This window comes from Abramis brama (genome assembly GCF_963993115.1).
Source record: "Abramis brama genome assembly, chromosome: 12".
Taxonomy (NCBI): domain Eukaryota; kingdom Metazoa; phylum Chordata; class Actinopteri; order Cypriniformes; family Leuciscidae; genus Abramis; species Abramis brama.
The window spans coordinates 23,809,709-23,827,084 of record NC_139974.1 but is presented as its reverse complement, the minus strand read 5'-3'; the positions used below and the strand labels follow the sequence as shown (position 1 = coordinate 23,827,084).

At 37.7% G+C, this 17,376-nt stretch overlaps 1 protein-coding gene across 1 annotated transcript; it reads left to right on the top strand.

Moving 5' to 3' along the window:
- Positions 1-1,230: 1,230 nt before the first annotated feature.
- Positions 1,231-15,841, top strand: pdik1l (PDLIM1 interacting kinase 1 like). Its single transcript, XM_084130762.1, has 3 exons — positions 1,231-1,425; positions 3,545-3,844; positions 9,091-15,841. Exons 2-3 carry the CDS (start codon positions 3,560-3,562, stop codon positions 9,829-9,831), a joined length of 1,026 nt encoding a protein of 341 aa, XP_083986888.1. The 5' UTR covers positions 1,231-1,425; positions 3,545-3,559; the 3' UTR covers positions 9,832-15,841.
- The last annotated feature ends 1,535 nt before the right edge of the window (positions 15,842-17,376 follow it).

Here is a 17,376-nt window from a genome sequence, read left to right as displayed (position 1 = left end):
AGTAATTCTCTCTCTGTTTTGTTGCAGAATTGTACACAGATGACAACACATGATTTTATTTTTTAAGGTGTCTGATGCTGCTCAGCGAGCTAAAAGCTATAAACTACATTGAGACTCAAATTTAGATTTTTTTTCTTCTACAAAAACAACTTAATGGTCAGCATACATAACATTTGTCACATGTTGCTGGAAAGACTGAACGCATTTGTAGACAAGATCCTGTCAACCTACGCAGAGGAGCAGGAGGTTGATAATTGGACTTTACTGGAGGGTGCACATTCGATAAGAGGCTCTATGCACAGATGCTTTACTTCAACCACTGGAGGCTGAACTGAGCAGGGATGATGATTTCCATCTAACGCCAAGCAGTAGCCTACTACAGAAACATTGCTATATTTAATTGAGGTTGTATAATGTATGCACCAGGGTTCTCAATTGAATAAACCCTGCTGAAAAATCCAGCATTTCTGGTCACCAGCATAAGTTTTGCATTGCATCGGATGCTGATTGCTGCTTTGCTGGTCACCAGCATTGGAAGCAGGAGTGCTAGTGGACCAGCAACACCAGATCAGAACCCAAACTTGAATTAGTTTTGTAATAAAGCCTTTATTTATCATACTTTTTTACAATTCTTTTTTTTTTTAAATAACGCCCTTTGGTAGGCTACTTTTGGCACAATATGGCATTCATTCATTCATTCAATCAACCAACTAACCAACCATAGCAGAATTTTATTTAAATTCTCCCTTTAACTTTTTGAGCTGACAAAAACAAAATTGTCAAAATACAATGGTTACAGAGCAGACATTGGTGTTTCCTTAAACTTAAAAGTTTACAATATGAATTAAACAAAGGCTATTTTAGTTCGATTTTTACTCAAATGTCTATGGGGTGCCAATATTGTGACACACACGGTTTGAAGAAAAAAACCGTGTGAAAAAATCATATCACATTTAATTTTTCTGTCTTTAAAGGATTTTTGGATCATATTTAGCCTATGGGTGCCAATAGTCAAAAGGCGCTGTATATGTTTTTAAAATGTATTTTGTTGTCTGTAAGTTGTCTGGTGTTTTCCCCCTTGCTCTTTATTTTATAGTTTTAAGGAATTACCGAATATTCTTAATACTATTAGCCTATTAGATAGGCCTGTTATATGTTATTAGAGAGAGAGGGCGTTGTTTCTCACTTTCGCTACACTGCCCAAATTTATAAGACAGGCAAAGGGTACGCGCATTAGAAATCTTCGACGCGGACGCTACGCTGAGCGCGAGTGCGCTCACGGGTACGCGCTCACGGACATACACAAAACAGAGAAAGCGAGAGAGAGAGGCGAGGAGTGTGTGTGGCGGCCTCGCGCTTATAATGGCTGCCAGGAAAAGCAGAGCTGAGGAAAATCAGTTACATTGGCAATAAGGTCGTGCACAGGTAAATGTTTCTTGTGTTCGTGTGTGTGTGTGTGTGTAGCGGGACTCTTTGTCTGAGCATGTGTGTCGGTCTACTACGCAGGTGCATGTGCTGCTACTGGAAGGGTTTTGCATTGAAATACACCTTTACTGTTACTGTCACAGCAACATATTAGCATCGTGCATATGTTCTCTCGTATGATGGGCAGCTGCAGTGTGTAATAACACGTTTAGACAGCGATATCCAGCTGGAGAGGAGAAAACAGCGGCGCTGTGGCCGAAAGAGACAAAACCGACAGGCCTGTTACACAGCAGCACAAGCACATGACTGCATTACAAACACAACAAACGTTTGTATTCTCACGATTTCGGCTCATGTGCTTCACTGTCTTCGGCCAAATAGTTAAACAGTGAGTGCGTATTGGCTTTGCCCTTTGATCGCTGTTTCCTCACGTCAAGCTGCTTCCGCACAGACGCGCGCACACGTGTTGGCAGTGCTGTCGAGTCTGTTTACCATTTGCACTAATGGCGTGTTTTTAAATGTTTCTGGTCACTCCGGTACAAACGATTTGAACTGTTCGTGAATCCCATTTAAAGAGACTGTCATGCTAAAGATTTGTGGAACTTATTATGTCCCAGAATGATTCAAGAAAAAAGCTTTTTTTTTGAGAAATTAGAGTTTTAAGTTGCACCATATTGCACATCTGGCGTGAAGTTTTTTGTCCTATCAAATGCCTTATTGAGTCCCCTATACCACATTTTACTAACTTGTAATAAAATGTAATCAAAGTAGCAAATTATGGGCCATGGTAACTTGCCATTAACTGCGATCCTTATGTCCCGCTCTACTGTCGAATTTTAGTAGGAAATGTCAACACACAGGAAAGAAAATTGCACTTACACATTATTGATGCAAGAAGTGACATGGACTCATTTACTAAACAAATGTCTGTATTTTGTTTTATTTGAGAATTAAATAGTAAGTATCTCTTCAAACAGTTTTAACTCCCTAAAATTCCCCATCTGTCAAGTCTTTTATTTATACTTTTTTATTTATTTTTTAAATGTGGCAACACTTCATATTTTCTATGTATTACATTGTGTTTTTTTTAAATATAATTCTATGTTGATTTCTTTACCTTAACATTTCCTGGCAATTAACATTTTTCTGTCTTTATAAACTCTAGATAAAATGTCATGTGGCAAATAAGTTTTGGTTCTTTCAGTATGAGATAAACTCAACTGTTGTATTATCTTGAAGAGCCAGACTATTGACAAGTCTTTCATTATGTATCTGGCCAAACACCACCCAATTAACATAGAAGAAGGCACCTGAGTCTTGCCAACCACGGTTTGCTTTTACGTAAAATCTGAAAATTGATACTATTGCAATATTTCAGCTCATTTAAATAATGGCACAACAGTGTGCATAGTGTACATTCAACAATAAAGAAATTAGTGGCTTACAGACTAGTTATGATCCAGAGATAACTTGTTGGCTATGTTGGTGATCCTTTCCTATTAATTGACTCAATCAAAACTGAATATCTTTCAAAGATGCATGACTGTGAACCCTTAGCCCACAAATGTTGACAAATTCTGTGACGACTTCTTCGCCTACCTTCACCTCAACTCCCAGAAGTTGCATAGCGGTCAGCAAATGAGTGGAATTAGCAATTCTTGTCAATTTAGAGTACATTATGTATCAGACAGTCTGCCTTAGACTGAGACTAATTGTTGTAAAACAAAATATGTTCAGAGAAATCGAATACATCTGCTTGCTGCTCTGAACTGACTTCAGCTAGACAGCAGCCAAAATGCATATTTTTTCCTGTTTATCACACAAAACTCACACAACCAAAAAATTACAAAAACTTCACAATTAAATTGACAACAGAAAATATAAAAATCTATTTCCAAATATGAACAAAAACTATAATATATGTGTGTATATGATACTAAAATAACACCATACGCTTGCAACGCAGGTTAAGCACAAAATGACACGCTTCACCTTTAAACTTAGTCCCTTAGTCAAAGTTAGGTTTGTCATTAATAGCGGCTTTAGAGTTCCCAGCAGATACTATAGTGACTCCATTCATGGTATATTGTATGTTGTGGCTTTCTTCCACACAATACAGGTGAGGAAGAAGAGGATGGTGAGCAGTCAAGCCAAGTACGAGCTGATCCAGGAGGTGGGCAGGGGCAGTTACGGTGTGGTATACGAGGCAGCTGTACGGCAGACCGGCGCTCGTGTGGCTGTGAAGAAGATTCGCTGTCACTCCCCGGAGAACGTAGAGCTGGCCTTGAGGGAATTCTGGGCCCTGAGCAGTATCCAGAGCCAGCATCCCAACGTCATCCACCTGGAGGAATGCGTTCTCCAGAGAGACGGTCTCGCCCAGAGAATGAGCCACGGCTCCAGCTCCTCGCTCTATCTGGAGGTGTGTTTCCAACCTGCAAATACATTTTAGGTTCACATTACTAGAGTCTAATTGAAAAACTTCATAACAATGAAAAGGAAATGCAAACCACTACGTTCATATATTTATTGCTAACTATTCATATCAATTGGTAGTACTCAATTAATGGGACATATTGACCATTTCTGGACACTTTAGGAACTATTATTGAATGAAATAGACGTAAATCATTTATTATCTGCGTATTACTGCTCAGTGCTATGCATTCAGTAAGGAAACAGGAAGTGGCTAATTCAGCTGACAGTAGTTTTTGGTTTATTAAAGGGGTCATATGAAGAACCCCAAACAAAGTAGTTTGGCTTTCGCAACAAAAAACACAGCGTCTCCACGACATGGTGGCGCCGGCTGCAACAATAATACAGTTACAATAAAAGTTGCGCCTTCTTTCTTTGCGTATACATTTGGGCGGTGTTGTAAAACTCTGCCCCCACACACTGATGTAGATTTGTGGGGGCGTGTTTAAATGAAGCGTTTTAGGAAGTTGTGGCTGAGCCTTGACTTTTACAAAGAATATCTCTTTGCGTTTGAGACTTTAAGCTTTGTAACTGCAGATCTTATACATGCACAAACAGCTACATAACACACCAAAGAAAAAGGAAAACAAGAAATCGCATCATATGACCCCATTAATGGGGATGTACTAAATTAATTGGTGGGTTGTCTGAACATGCTGCCTTCATCATGGGGTAGTCGTATATAGGAGATGAGTGGGCATGAACAGCACCACAATGTTTTGAATTCTTGAGCCCCTTCTTCAACAGTTGGGATTTTTTATTTTTTTTTCACTGTAGCATTTTTGTAATCATTAGGGCTGCACGATATTGGGAAAAATTACATTGCAATATTTTATGAACTTTCCATTCATACTTTACACAACACCATTTTCAACTGAAAGCGGAAAACTTTGTTCTGAACGTTGAACAGTGTTCAAGGCTGTTCGTTTACACGACCACGGCGTTTGGGAGGACTGTAAACACAAACTTTTGAAAACCGCTTTCAAAGTGCAAGTTTTTGAAAATGATGTCATTATCTCTGTGTAAACTGCAAAACGTGAATTTGTGAAAATGGTGATGTCATGCGCACGCATATCACATGTCAAGTCAATAGGCGGATAGTTTTTCTTTACAAAGTGACATCGCCAACTACTGGCCTGGCAGCGTAATACAGCATTTAGTAGTTTTTGCGGATCCGTGTTGTTGTCTGTATGCCTGTAAACCTGCAGCCTTTTTTTGTTTTGATAATCACTCTAAACCAAACTGCAATATCGATTTTATTGTGATGTCATGCAGCCCAATTTTCTATGCTATTTATGAAGCATGGCCATAATTAAAGCTTGCCTCATTTATCGTTGATTTATTGTACTTGTACTATACTTTTTTTCGTGTGACTAATACATTACCCATCATTCTTTCTGACATTATTATAAAATATACATAAAGCATCAATTAAAAACTTAATATGCATCATTTGCTCTTTACTATGTTATTTTAGTGCTAAGATTCCTGTGTTTGTCAGTACTTGAAAATGAGAAAATGGAAAATTAAGTTGTCCCTTGCATCCACTTTATTCTGAAAATCACACATTACATTGTAATTACTACTCCTGAAAGTAGGAACTTCCCAGGAGGACTTGAAGGAGCATATTCCCTGTATAATTTATGATCATGTCCCACAGACACTGACCAGACATGTTTCTTAAGATATGGACTATAAGCGCAGCAATTGACACATTAAACAAATAAATAGCTTTTCACTGCATAATATTATCGTAGTCTTCACAAACAAGGCAGATGTACAGATCTTACTGTTCTGACAGTCTAATAGTGACTGTTAACATGGTGAAGTACAGCATGCTAAAAGCCGGTAAAAAAGTTATCCATCCTGCAAAAAAAAAAAAAAAAGAAGAAGAAAAAAGACACAAAATCACCTCCCAAATTATTCTGATGATGAATATGCAAATGGAGCAGGAATACAAACTACTTGGACTACTCTACAAAGGAGACAACACACTTTAATACAAGTGGATGATTATAGTATTGTATGCCATTTTGTGTTGGGTCAAGTTGCATAAAGACGTGAGGATGTTGTGACTGGATGGAAATAAGCCAGAGTGCAGCACAGTAAGAGGTTGTTATTCCTGGCCTTTGAGATGTGGTTGATTAGCACTCTTGCTGCTATAATTGTGAGCCTGCAGAGGGCCGTTTGTCTGCTGACCTCTGTCTGTACAAAGCTTTCAGCATCTTCTGTCAAAAGGCAGCTGGCGATGGGGAAACGTGGTTCAGATAGACACAGAAATCCCCAGAAAAACTTGTAAAGGTTCTGAACTTTTCACCACATGTTAATATCTATTTAATATCACTTTTCAACCCTAGGTAAAGCAACATTTCAAACATATCATTTTGAGGTTAACCCCATTTTGAACCTCTAGAGCCAATTTAATTGAGCATTGAATTGAATGCTACAGTTTTTTAGAAACAGACAAATAATCATAAATCAAAGGAGGTTTACCTCATTAAAGATTCTTGCCTATAGACTTTCAGGATCAGAAACTCAGGGAAACGGTAAAAAAAGACTGCCAGAGGGAATTTTCTTGACAACAGTTCCTTGACTACAGAACATGTTCCTTGTGTGCTGTGCTTGTCCAATCACTTTTATTAATCTTGTAAATATGTAAGTAAGAATGTTAGCCCAATGTTTACAATGTACAGTGTGTGAATATTACATGTATTGTATTAATACAATACTGTGGTTACTATTTTAGGTGTTTAAAGCCCTTTTTTGTTTTACTTGGGGAAATAGATTAGTGCATTTGGTTACACTAAACATAAGTGAATCTTCAATAAGTCTGCAGTTTAATTATTGATTCTGCTTAATGTAAAAAGAATTTTGTTTTGAACAAGTTTTGTTTTTTGTAAAACAGAGCTAAACTTAAAACACAAATCCAATGTGTTGGTTATCAGGGGAAGGATGTGGTTGAATGTACCAACACATGACATGCAGCAGTGTGTCTGTAACACACATCTCCTCTATGGACAGTGCTGTTGTTTTTGTTCTTCAGATTCAAGATGTGCTCTGATTGGTTCCTTGTGGAGACAGATGGTGTGGCGTTCATCAGTTAGTGCTCTGTTTTGCAACACCCTGCAAGATGGTAAAGAAAACATAGCTGCCAAAGCTGGTTGTGTAATTGATCATCCAGTCAATATGAAACTGACTAACTGTGATGTCACTCTTTTGTATAAGAAACCTCTGTTTAAAGCTACTGTTAAATGTCTAATACAGCATATATTTTTCCGTCTCGTTTTTGTGCAAGGTGACAGACTATATGCAGAGAAATTATAAATAAACTTGCACTTTTAATTCAGTACTGCAAAGTAATATTATCTAATTTAAATATTATTAATGTGCTATGTATTTTTGTGCTTATTCTGCATTCCATTCAGTCGCAATTTCTGTCTTCCTCCTAAAAATCTCAAATTAAAATATTTACAAAGATGCGATAATGTTGGGTTGAAAATGATGTACATTGACACTAATATACATTTTCTTTCAGTCAAATTAATTTGCATCAGTGTTTCCAAGTTCTAAAATGACCTCTTTAGTAACTGTTAGCAAAGACAAAGCACAGTAAATGATTCTCTCTGTTGATAATCATACACCTGTTCGATAAAAGCTAGCGTTGCATAGCATACATTGTCCTCCACAACTTGACAGGAGGCTGTCAAACATTAACAAAATATATATATTTTTTTTTCATACATCAATTTATGAGAATCTGCGATTCAACACATTTATGGTTCGAGTTGGAAGGAATATCCTACATCTAATTTTGGATGGAACACATAATTAGCATAACGCGCTAGCATCAAACTCAATAGCAGCCCATTAAGTTTTGGAACAGAGCTTTTGTCTCTCTTTAAATGATTGTGTTTTAATGGATGTTGATGTGGATAGATGGGATTTATATTCGCTTGATGGAATGTGGGTTGTAAGTCAGCTTAAGATTTCATCCATGAAGTTTGGCTTCTATCCCGGAACATCTTTAGTTTTATCCTACTAAACTTTGCCTAGAGTGTCCTCGGCAAGCAGATAATACTGAAACAGGTTGAAACTAGATATATACTGAATACTGAAATTAGTTGTTGAGAGGTGTGCTATTACTTTTCTAAGCAATCTAACTTATAATTTTTCCCTTGGTGACAATATAAGGCGGCAGGAGACTCAATCAATGGTTGCTTATTGGTCCGAGCAATGCCTTATCAACCATCCTGAACATAAAAACTCCAATTGCAACACCTTAGCAGCTGCATATGTAAGCTTTGGCAAACCACACAACACCCTGCATAATGGTGCATAGTTTTGCACAGGCACTAGCAACGGTCATGGGTTCTAATCCAAGGGAATGCATGAACTTATATGTATACATTCAATGCAATCGAAGTATCTTTGGAAAAAACTGCTGGGCACATGCATAAATGTTGATGTTTCTGTACTGAACTGTAAAAAATAAAATAAAAATAAAAATCACAATTGTTCACAATAGCTGGATATGAATTTACATGATACTTTAGACCAGGGTTCACCAATCTCGGTCCTGGAGGGCCGCTGTCCTACAGAGTTTAGCTCCAACCCCAATTAAACACACCTGAACCAGCTAATCAAGGTCTCACTAGGCATACTAGAAACTTTCAAACAGGTGTGTTGGAGCTAAACTCTGCAGGACAGCGGCCCTCCAGGACCGAGATTGGTGAACCCTGCTTTAGACTATCCGCTGATTAACAGAAGTGGGCCTTATGTCTAGTGTCCTTTCCATAATGAGAAGAACGTTATGTCAGTGGACAGTGCACATTTTCTGTTATATTGTGAATAGAGCAACTATTCTGTAAAATTACTTTTTTTGTTGTTGTTGACCATCAACCACACTACTTCCTTGTCATTAGTAGAACTGGCCATTTAAAAATTCAACCACAAGTGCCATTGCATAAATTTAAAACACCCTTCAACTCCAACCCTAGAGGGTCAGTGTCCTGCTGAGTTTAGTTCTAACCCTAACAACACTCTAACAAGCTAATCAGCTTCCAATTTACAGACAGGTGGGTTAAATTGGGATTGGTACTAAAATCTGTAGTACACTGGGCCCCAGGAATAGGGTTGAAGAGTCCTGTTTTACACAATTGGTTTTAACTTTTGTATTTCTTTATATCCACTCAGTTGGTGGAGACATCCTTGAAAGGTGAGATCACGTTTGACCCCCGCTGCGCCTACTACCTGTGGTTCGTCATGGACTTCTGCGATGGTGGAGACATGAATGCCTATCTACTGTCCCGCAAACCCAGCCGCAAGACTAACACCAGCTTCATGCTGCAACTGGGCAGCGCTCTTGCCTTCCTGCATCGCAACCAGATCATCCACCGAGACCTCAAACCTGACAACATTCTCATCTCGCAGGGCCGCACCCCGGCCGGGTCCCCCGAACCCACCCTGAAGGTGGCTGACTTTGGCCTCAGCAAGGTCTGCTCCTGTTCGGGCCTGAACCCCGAAGAACCGGCCAGCGTCAATAAGTGTTTCTTGTCCACAGCTTGTGGAACGGACTTCTACATGGCCCCTGAGGTCTGGGAGGGCCACTACACCGCTAAGGCTGACATTTTTGCTTTGGGGGTGATCATATGGGCCATGGTGGAACGGATAACATTTGTGGATGTAGAGACTCAGAAGGAGCTTTTAGGGAGCTATGTACAGCAGGGGGAGGATATTGTCCCCCTGGGGGAGGCTCTGCTGGAGAATCCCAAGATGGAGCTCCTCATCCCGGCCCGGAAGAAAAGCATGAATGCTGGCATGAAGCAGCTGATTCGAGAGATGCTGTCCGCTAATCCACAGGAGCGACCTGACGCTGTTGAACTGGAGCTCAGGCTGGTTCGGATCGCATGCAGGGAACTTGATTGGGATACGTGAAAGGAAAGCATCTTGGACATGGGGTAAACTTATAGAAAAACATGCTCTGAGCTTGGTGAACGTAAAAACATGTTGTTTGGCCCTGTCCCAAATGGCACACTTGATGTTGACGTAGGGTATTGTGGTCTACGCTCTGAAGTGTCTGTGAAATCCATAATACTCTAGCGTTTCCCAGTTGTCAATTCAGATTTTACGTCCCTTTTGCCTAGCTCACAATGGTGTAGACGATTACCTAACATTATCCGTGCTGCAAAGTATATACTTTGAGGAATATCTCGCAGGGTGAGAGTGCCCTTTGGGACAGGGTCTTTGTGGGCAGGATTGAGTTCTTAAGGGGCTGTTGCACTGGTCCTCCAGTTTAGTGCAACATTCATTGGCTGAAAAACAGCCTGTACAATGTTAAATACTTATTACTGACTCATGTTCACAAGCACATTGTGACTCTAATTGACAGGAGTCTAGATGGACTTCAGTGGGGTTTCATTAATGAAAAACATCAGATATCCACCTTCCACTGACCATAAACAACATTGACTCAGATAAACACAGAGATCCACAGAATTCCCAGAACATTCCCAGGACTAAAACATCAGATAGCATGTAGATTAGGGCTGGGCGATATAGCTACTATATCAATCTGTAAAATATTTTGGCTTTATGAAATATCCAATATTTTCCTTTGGTTTGTATTTATTTTCTTTGCTTATGAATTGGAGGAACTGGTTTACTGACATGGTCTTAAGGAATCGTAATGGCATTAAAATCACGTTTGCTCATTTTGTCACCAACAACAAAATAGTGAACATATATTCAATTATCGTCCAGTCCTATTGTAGATTTAATATAGCGCAGCAAACAGACTCATGGCTTCCATCTTTCTTGGGAACTCTTTAGTTCTCTATGAGAGCTAGTCTCACCTCACTACTGGTGCTAATTCAACTCGTAATGCAAAGCGGAAAACATGCAGCAAATAACAGCTTCTTTAACAGCCACCTTGATTTGCTTCTTTTTTTTACGGTCAATTTAGCAGTTTTTTTTTACAACAGGATCAATATCTGTTTTTCTGTAATTCACAAACAATAGGGCTTCAGGGAGTTGTATTTGTATCACTCAATCTTTTCTACAAAAAACTTAAAGGCAATAGTTTATAGTCTGTCAAAAGACAAATTATTCTGTAGTATTAATCATCCTGCTGGAAATTTGAATAATCAGTGAATAATCCCATTTTAATGAAAAAAACAAACAAAAAAACAACAACGAAGATCGAGTTTCAAGGGAATTCAGACGTAGTGTCTGATATGAACTGACAGATATGAATATATACAGACTTATTCTGTCTTTACTTCCTACTGGAAACTAAACGATTAAAGGAAGCTCTGTGTACTGTATGTGTAAAGGATATGTGTCCATTTCAGAACACCAGATGTGAAGTGGTTCGACATAATTTCTTGAATTGAGGGTCTAAGTTTTCTCCTCTGGACTGTGGATCAGATTTAAAAAGGGGAAAGCTGGCACTTTCCACAAACGGGGTATAAATGGGAGAGTAAAATGGTCAGTGAAAAACATTAAATTAGCTATTTTATTTTCTGTTGGTCTGTTTTTTGGTTCTATTTTTTGCAGCCATGGTACCAAAATTCTTAACATCTCTGAGAGTTTGATCATTAAATAAACTTGATTATTATACAATTATAACAATTATAATTGAATGCATTATAATAAAAACAAATACACCAGAATGTTTAACAGAGTGAAGAGGAACATAGTTTCACCAGCAGGGTCTAGTTTGTACCCCAGTTGTTGGTTTATAGTTTTTGAAAGACTTCAATAATAGGCTGAGTGATTGAGCTTGACGAATACTCTACAATTTGTGTAAAAATTAAGACAATAGAACAATATTTACATCACACCATGCTATACAAAGAGTCAAACTTAAGATAATGTTTTTGATTGTAATCCTATGTTAAATGATTTCCAATTTCTTTAAACAAAGTTACACCATTTGTACCCTATTTGTGGAAAGTACCATCTGCTCTTTCAGACAGAATGGCTACAATTACTTTAGCTGACTGGTCTGAGGATTCGCTTAAACATTGACTTGAATTCATAGACTGAAAGTCAGTCTGGAATGGACCATGGCGTTTACAAGTTAAATAGAGATTATTGCTCACAACTTGTGATCTTTACACCCAGTGATCCTCATATGAACGCTGTGAACAACCAGCCTCGATCAAAAACAGGAAACCTCATGTATTAGCACCGAGAGAGTTACGCACTACAACAAACACCAGTGCACTAATGCATGCAACTCCTCTCACCTTCAGGGAAATGCGTACAGGGAGTGTGAACGGATAAAAACGTTGATGCCAACTCACACACACAACCATAAGCCTCTGTGAGTTGGGGATCTCACATCTTTGACACATAATACCAGCGAGCTGAATTTGATCTCCACTTCACTGTGTCATTTCTGCCTGGAATCCCAGAGTGCAGAATTTTACCGGTAATCCCTTCCGCTACGCTCATGACAGACTAACGCTAAGCCTGTTACGTTTCTGAGGTATTAGGCTAAGACAGCATTCTCTGGGACAGAAACTGTCATTCAGGTCAACATTTTGTAAAATTTTACTGGCAATTCAGACAGGAGTCCTTGTGGTAGTAGTACCTCTGTCCCTTTAAACACACAACACATCTTTTTCCTAAGTGACAAAGTGTGTATCCATATTTTTTTTTTCACCTTGTCAAGTGGGGCATGCTGTAATTGACAGAACCAGCTACATTTTAATTCAAAGCAATGGTTTAAATCATCCCTCATCCCTCTTTTTTTTTTTCTTTTGTGGAAGCTTCTCTTCCAACTGTGGTATTATACTATAATCCACATTATCACAAGAATAAAGGATAAAGGGATTATTTTCACAGAGCCACTACTTCTTAATCACCCAAATATTGTTTAATCTTCCTTTTTCTTGTAGATTACCATAATTTAGGCCTTATTTTTAAATCCTATTGCCCTTATAAGCACTTGATTCGGCCGTGTGTTTCCTGGAGTTCTCTCAAAGGACAGAGCTATTTGCCTGATAAGCACCTAGTTGTGTTGGTTTGAAATGATTCTTTATCAAATGTTGCTGTTTGTCAGTATTAATAAGAGAACTTCATGGAAGGGACCAATCTGTCCAATTAAAGCGATGTGTTGTCAACTTAAAGGGGGTCATTTTTTTAAATGTTGTCATTTACTCGCCCTCACATTGTTCCAAACCTGAATGAGTTTCTTTCTTCTGTTGAACACAAAAGAAGAAATTTTGAAGAATGTTTGTAACCGGACAGATGGCACCTATTGGCTTCCATAGGAAAAAAAATACTATGGAAGTCAATTGATGCCGTCAACTTTGTTGTTAACAAAATTCTTCAAAATATCTTCTTTTGTGTTCAGCAGTAGAAAGAAACTCGTACAGGTTGGGAACATGGAACATGAAGGCGAGTAATTGACAATTTTTATTTTTGGGTGAACTATCCCTTTAAGAAAGAATTGAATTGCGCAGCCGCTAAGCCGACATGCAGATGAATGTCACTGGAATGTAAACTCGTGGCCCAATAGAAACATTGTGGGAAAACAGCAAAATAAAGGTGTGGTGCTCTCTTACGCTATGTTCACACTGCAGTTGCATGTGTCCCAAACCTGATTTGAGACTGATCTGTTTTTGGTGTATGAACAGCAAAAATGATCTGAGTCACTTTTGTATTATTCATTTTATTGACCTGTGTCTGGGTTAAAATACATAGTGCACAAAAATGGACACTTAAAAGGGTCAGTTCACAGACATTTTTTAATTCTGTCACCATTTGCTCTCCCTTGTGTTGTTCCAAACCTGTAAGATTTTCGTTCATCTTCGAGGAAAAAATGAAGATATTTTTAATCAAGTCTGAGCTAGTTCTATACTCTCCATTGGCAGCTATGCCAGTTTGACGCTTCAAAAAGTTCATAAAGAGATCGTAAAACGAATCCATATGAATTTAATCTGTTTAGCATATAAATCGATCGTGTCTCTTCAGAAAATTTGGACTAAACCGCTCAATTCATATGGATTTGTTTTACGATTTCTTTATGAACTTTTTGAAGCGTTAAAGTGGTAGTTGCGTATACTGTCAATGGAGGTACAAAAAGGTCTCATTTAATTAAAAATACCTTCATTTGTGTTCCGAAGATGAACAAAAGTCTTACGGGTTTGGATTGGAACGACATTAGGGTGAGTAATTAATGACAGAATTTTTACTTTTGGGTGAACTAACCCTTTAAATTTTTTATAATTTTAGTGTTTTAGAAAAAATGTCAAAGAATCGTCTGCCCTTAAATGCTGCCAGAGCTTTTCTCAAAACTGATTTCACTTCTCTGAGCCATTTTTTGCTATGACTTTTAATCAACTGGCAAGTCAGGTGATTTTTAATGGATGTATTAAGAAAGTTCTCCTTAACTTCACCTAGGTGTCCTAACCACAGGTGTAGTTCATAACAATTATGAGCATGTTCCACTAACGCTTGACTTTAAACAGTCACAACAGAAGTTAATATGTCAATGCATAGATTCATGAAGTCCAAAGTTGCAAATACTTTCATATATGGATCAAAAGTTAAGGGTCGTTAAGATTCTCTTATGCTCACCAAGGCTGCATTTATTTGATCAAAAATACAGTAAAACCAGTAATATTTTCAAATATTACAATTATATATTTTTTTACAATTATTATTATTATTAATAAATAATTATTAATAAATATTAAGATGTAATTTATTATGTGATAGCAAAGCTGATTACTCCAGTCTTCAGTGTCGCATGATCCATCAGAAGTCATTCTAATATGCTGATTTGCTGCTCAAGAAACATTTCTTATAATCATCGATGATGAAAACAGTTGTGTTGATTAATGTTTGTGGAAACTGTGAAGCATTTGGGGGGGGGGGGTTCAGGATTTTTTATGGATAGAATATTTAAAAGAACAGCATTTATTTTAAAATTGTTTTTTTTTTTTTTTGGGTAACAATTTAGAAGTTTATACTGTCACTTTTGAATAATGCATCCTTGCTGAATAAAGGAATAATAATAAAAAAAAAATCTTATGCACTCCAACTTTTGAACAGTAGTGTAATTTCCTAAAATAAGAGAATATGATGTTATAATCAAAATGCCTGTTTTACTCACACAGGTCAATTTAAGATTAGCGTCTGATATGGGACACATTTTAAAAAATTATGGCAACAGCCTGACACCTTTGGGTGTCTTATCCTGCAGTGTGAACAGACTTAAAGCACCACAAATTTGTTTTATAGATGCACCTATTTTAACCTGACATGAGTTTTTCCTTCTTGACCAATATAATATGACCCACAATAATTTTCACTTGTTTTTTTTTCTCTCTCTTCTGTACATACTGTACATGAACGTCTAAGCCTGAAATGCACAGATAACTTCCTGATGGTTTTTATGTGTTTGAATGATTGGTGAGTTTATATTGTGGGCTGGGCTGTCCATCATTGGTTGTTAGGCCTACTAGTGGCGTGCTGACATGATGTCATGCCCTTCTCTATGTTTCTGGTTTTCTGTGCTGTTTCAGTGTGTCTACTGATATGATCTGATATACTGATATACGAAGGGTAAACGTCTTGTGTGTTAAAACTGGGAGCACAACTGTATTGAAACTTTGTAAAAAAAAAAAAAAAAAAAAAAAAATCTCATTTCAAACAAGCACTACAAACTATTTCCCACAGTGCCCTGCTCACAAATTCCCCCCCAAGCCTCCAACAGCCTGACCTGATTTACAAACAACTACTGGGAACTTGGTGGTGTTGCACTGTGACTTGAAAAGTGCTTTTATTTCTTTTCTTTTTATTTTCACAGACACTTTGTGTTCTTGTAAAGTATTTTGAGATAAACAGAATTTCATGAGAGGGGATCTTCTAAGTGAATGTGTAATTTATTGTTGGGGTTGGCTTTATTAATAAAACTTTTACTTGAACCATGTTTTATTGAAGTATTTATTTATTGATAAATGCAGAGAAAGTCTCTGTGTTGGCCAAGATTACATTTTAATGACCCGTTTATAAAGTGGAAGGTCATCCATTAGCTTTTTGCCAGCGAGTACTCTCAGAAATTATAGTTACTTTATAGAGCCATAAAAACTGTGGTATGCATCATGTTCTAACAACTGAATATTTTTTACCGTTACTGAGTCTTTGAAACGCAGTATCACAGATAGCAGAAAATATTAACAGAATATTAATAATATTTTTTATTTATTTATAAATCTTAATACGTGAAATAAATTCCGGTAACACTTTAGTTTAGGGTCCAATTCTCACTATTAACTAGTTATTATATATTACTAGGATATTGGCTGTTTATTTTTTACTTATAAAGCACATATCAATGCCTTATCCTGCATGACGATTTCTACATCCCTTAATCCTGCCCAATTCCTACCCAATACATAAATCTAACAAATACCTTAACTATTAATAAGCAGTAATTAAGAGTTTGAGGCAAAATTCATATTTAATAGTTATTTAAAGTTTCCCTGTAGTCAATCGTTTTATCCATTAAAACTCACCTTTGATCACCAAAATGACATTTGTGACCCCTGACAACAAAACCAGTCACATGGGTAAATTTTTTTAAATTGAGATGTGTTGATCAACTGAAAGCTGAATAAATAAGCTTTTCATTGATGTATGGTTTGTTAGGATAGGACAATATTTGGCCGAGAAACAACTATTTGAACATCTGGAATCTGAGGGTGCAAAAAAATCGAAACATTGAGAAAATCTCCTTTAAAGTTGTCCATTTCTGTTGGCGATTGTGCTGCATTCACTCACAAAAATAAATGTTTTATATATTTACGGTAGGAAATTTACTAAATATCTTAATGGAACATGATGTTTACTTAATATCCTAATGATTTTTTGACCCATACAATGTGTTGTTGGCTTTTGCCACAAATATACCCGTGCGACGTGTGGTCTGGTTTTGTGGTCCAGGGTCACATTTTTCCTTGAAAAAAATTCTTCATGCCTTAAAATAGCTGGAATGTAACTCTACACCCTTGCCTCATTTAGTATACGCGGTTCTATGAATATGCAAATTATCCCCGTCTCCACTCACTCACACCAACTCAGAGATCCAATCGTTGAGGTAGTTAGTGACGTCAGCGATTTCAACCTGCATTTTTGAGACTAAAGTCTCGTCACTTATGGATGGCGAGACCCTAAAGAACCTGTTCTGGATCGGGGCGAACTTCCACAACACCATCAACCTTCCAGACACCACCGGACTGAGTTGGAGGTCGCGCCTACTCGGAGGGGGTGTTATGTCACAGTTTGTTTTCATTAGTCACATGTTTTCCTTTGTTCAGTTTTCCCACCACCCCTTTGTTACCATGGTCACCATCATTATGAGTTAATTTGGTTCAGCTGTGTTTGATTAATCATCCTCATTTCTTTTGCTATAAGTTGGTCCCTCACATCCATTCTCTGTCCGATCACCATTATGTTAAATGTGTG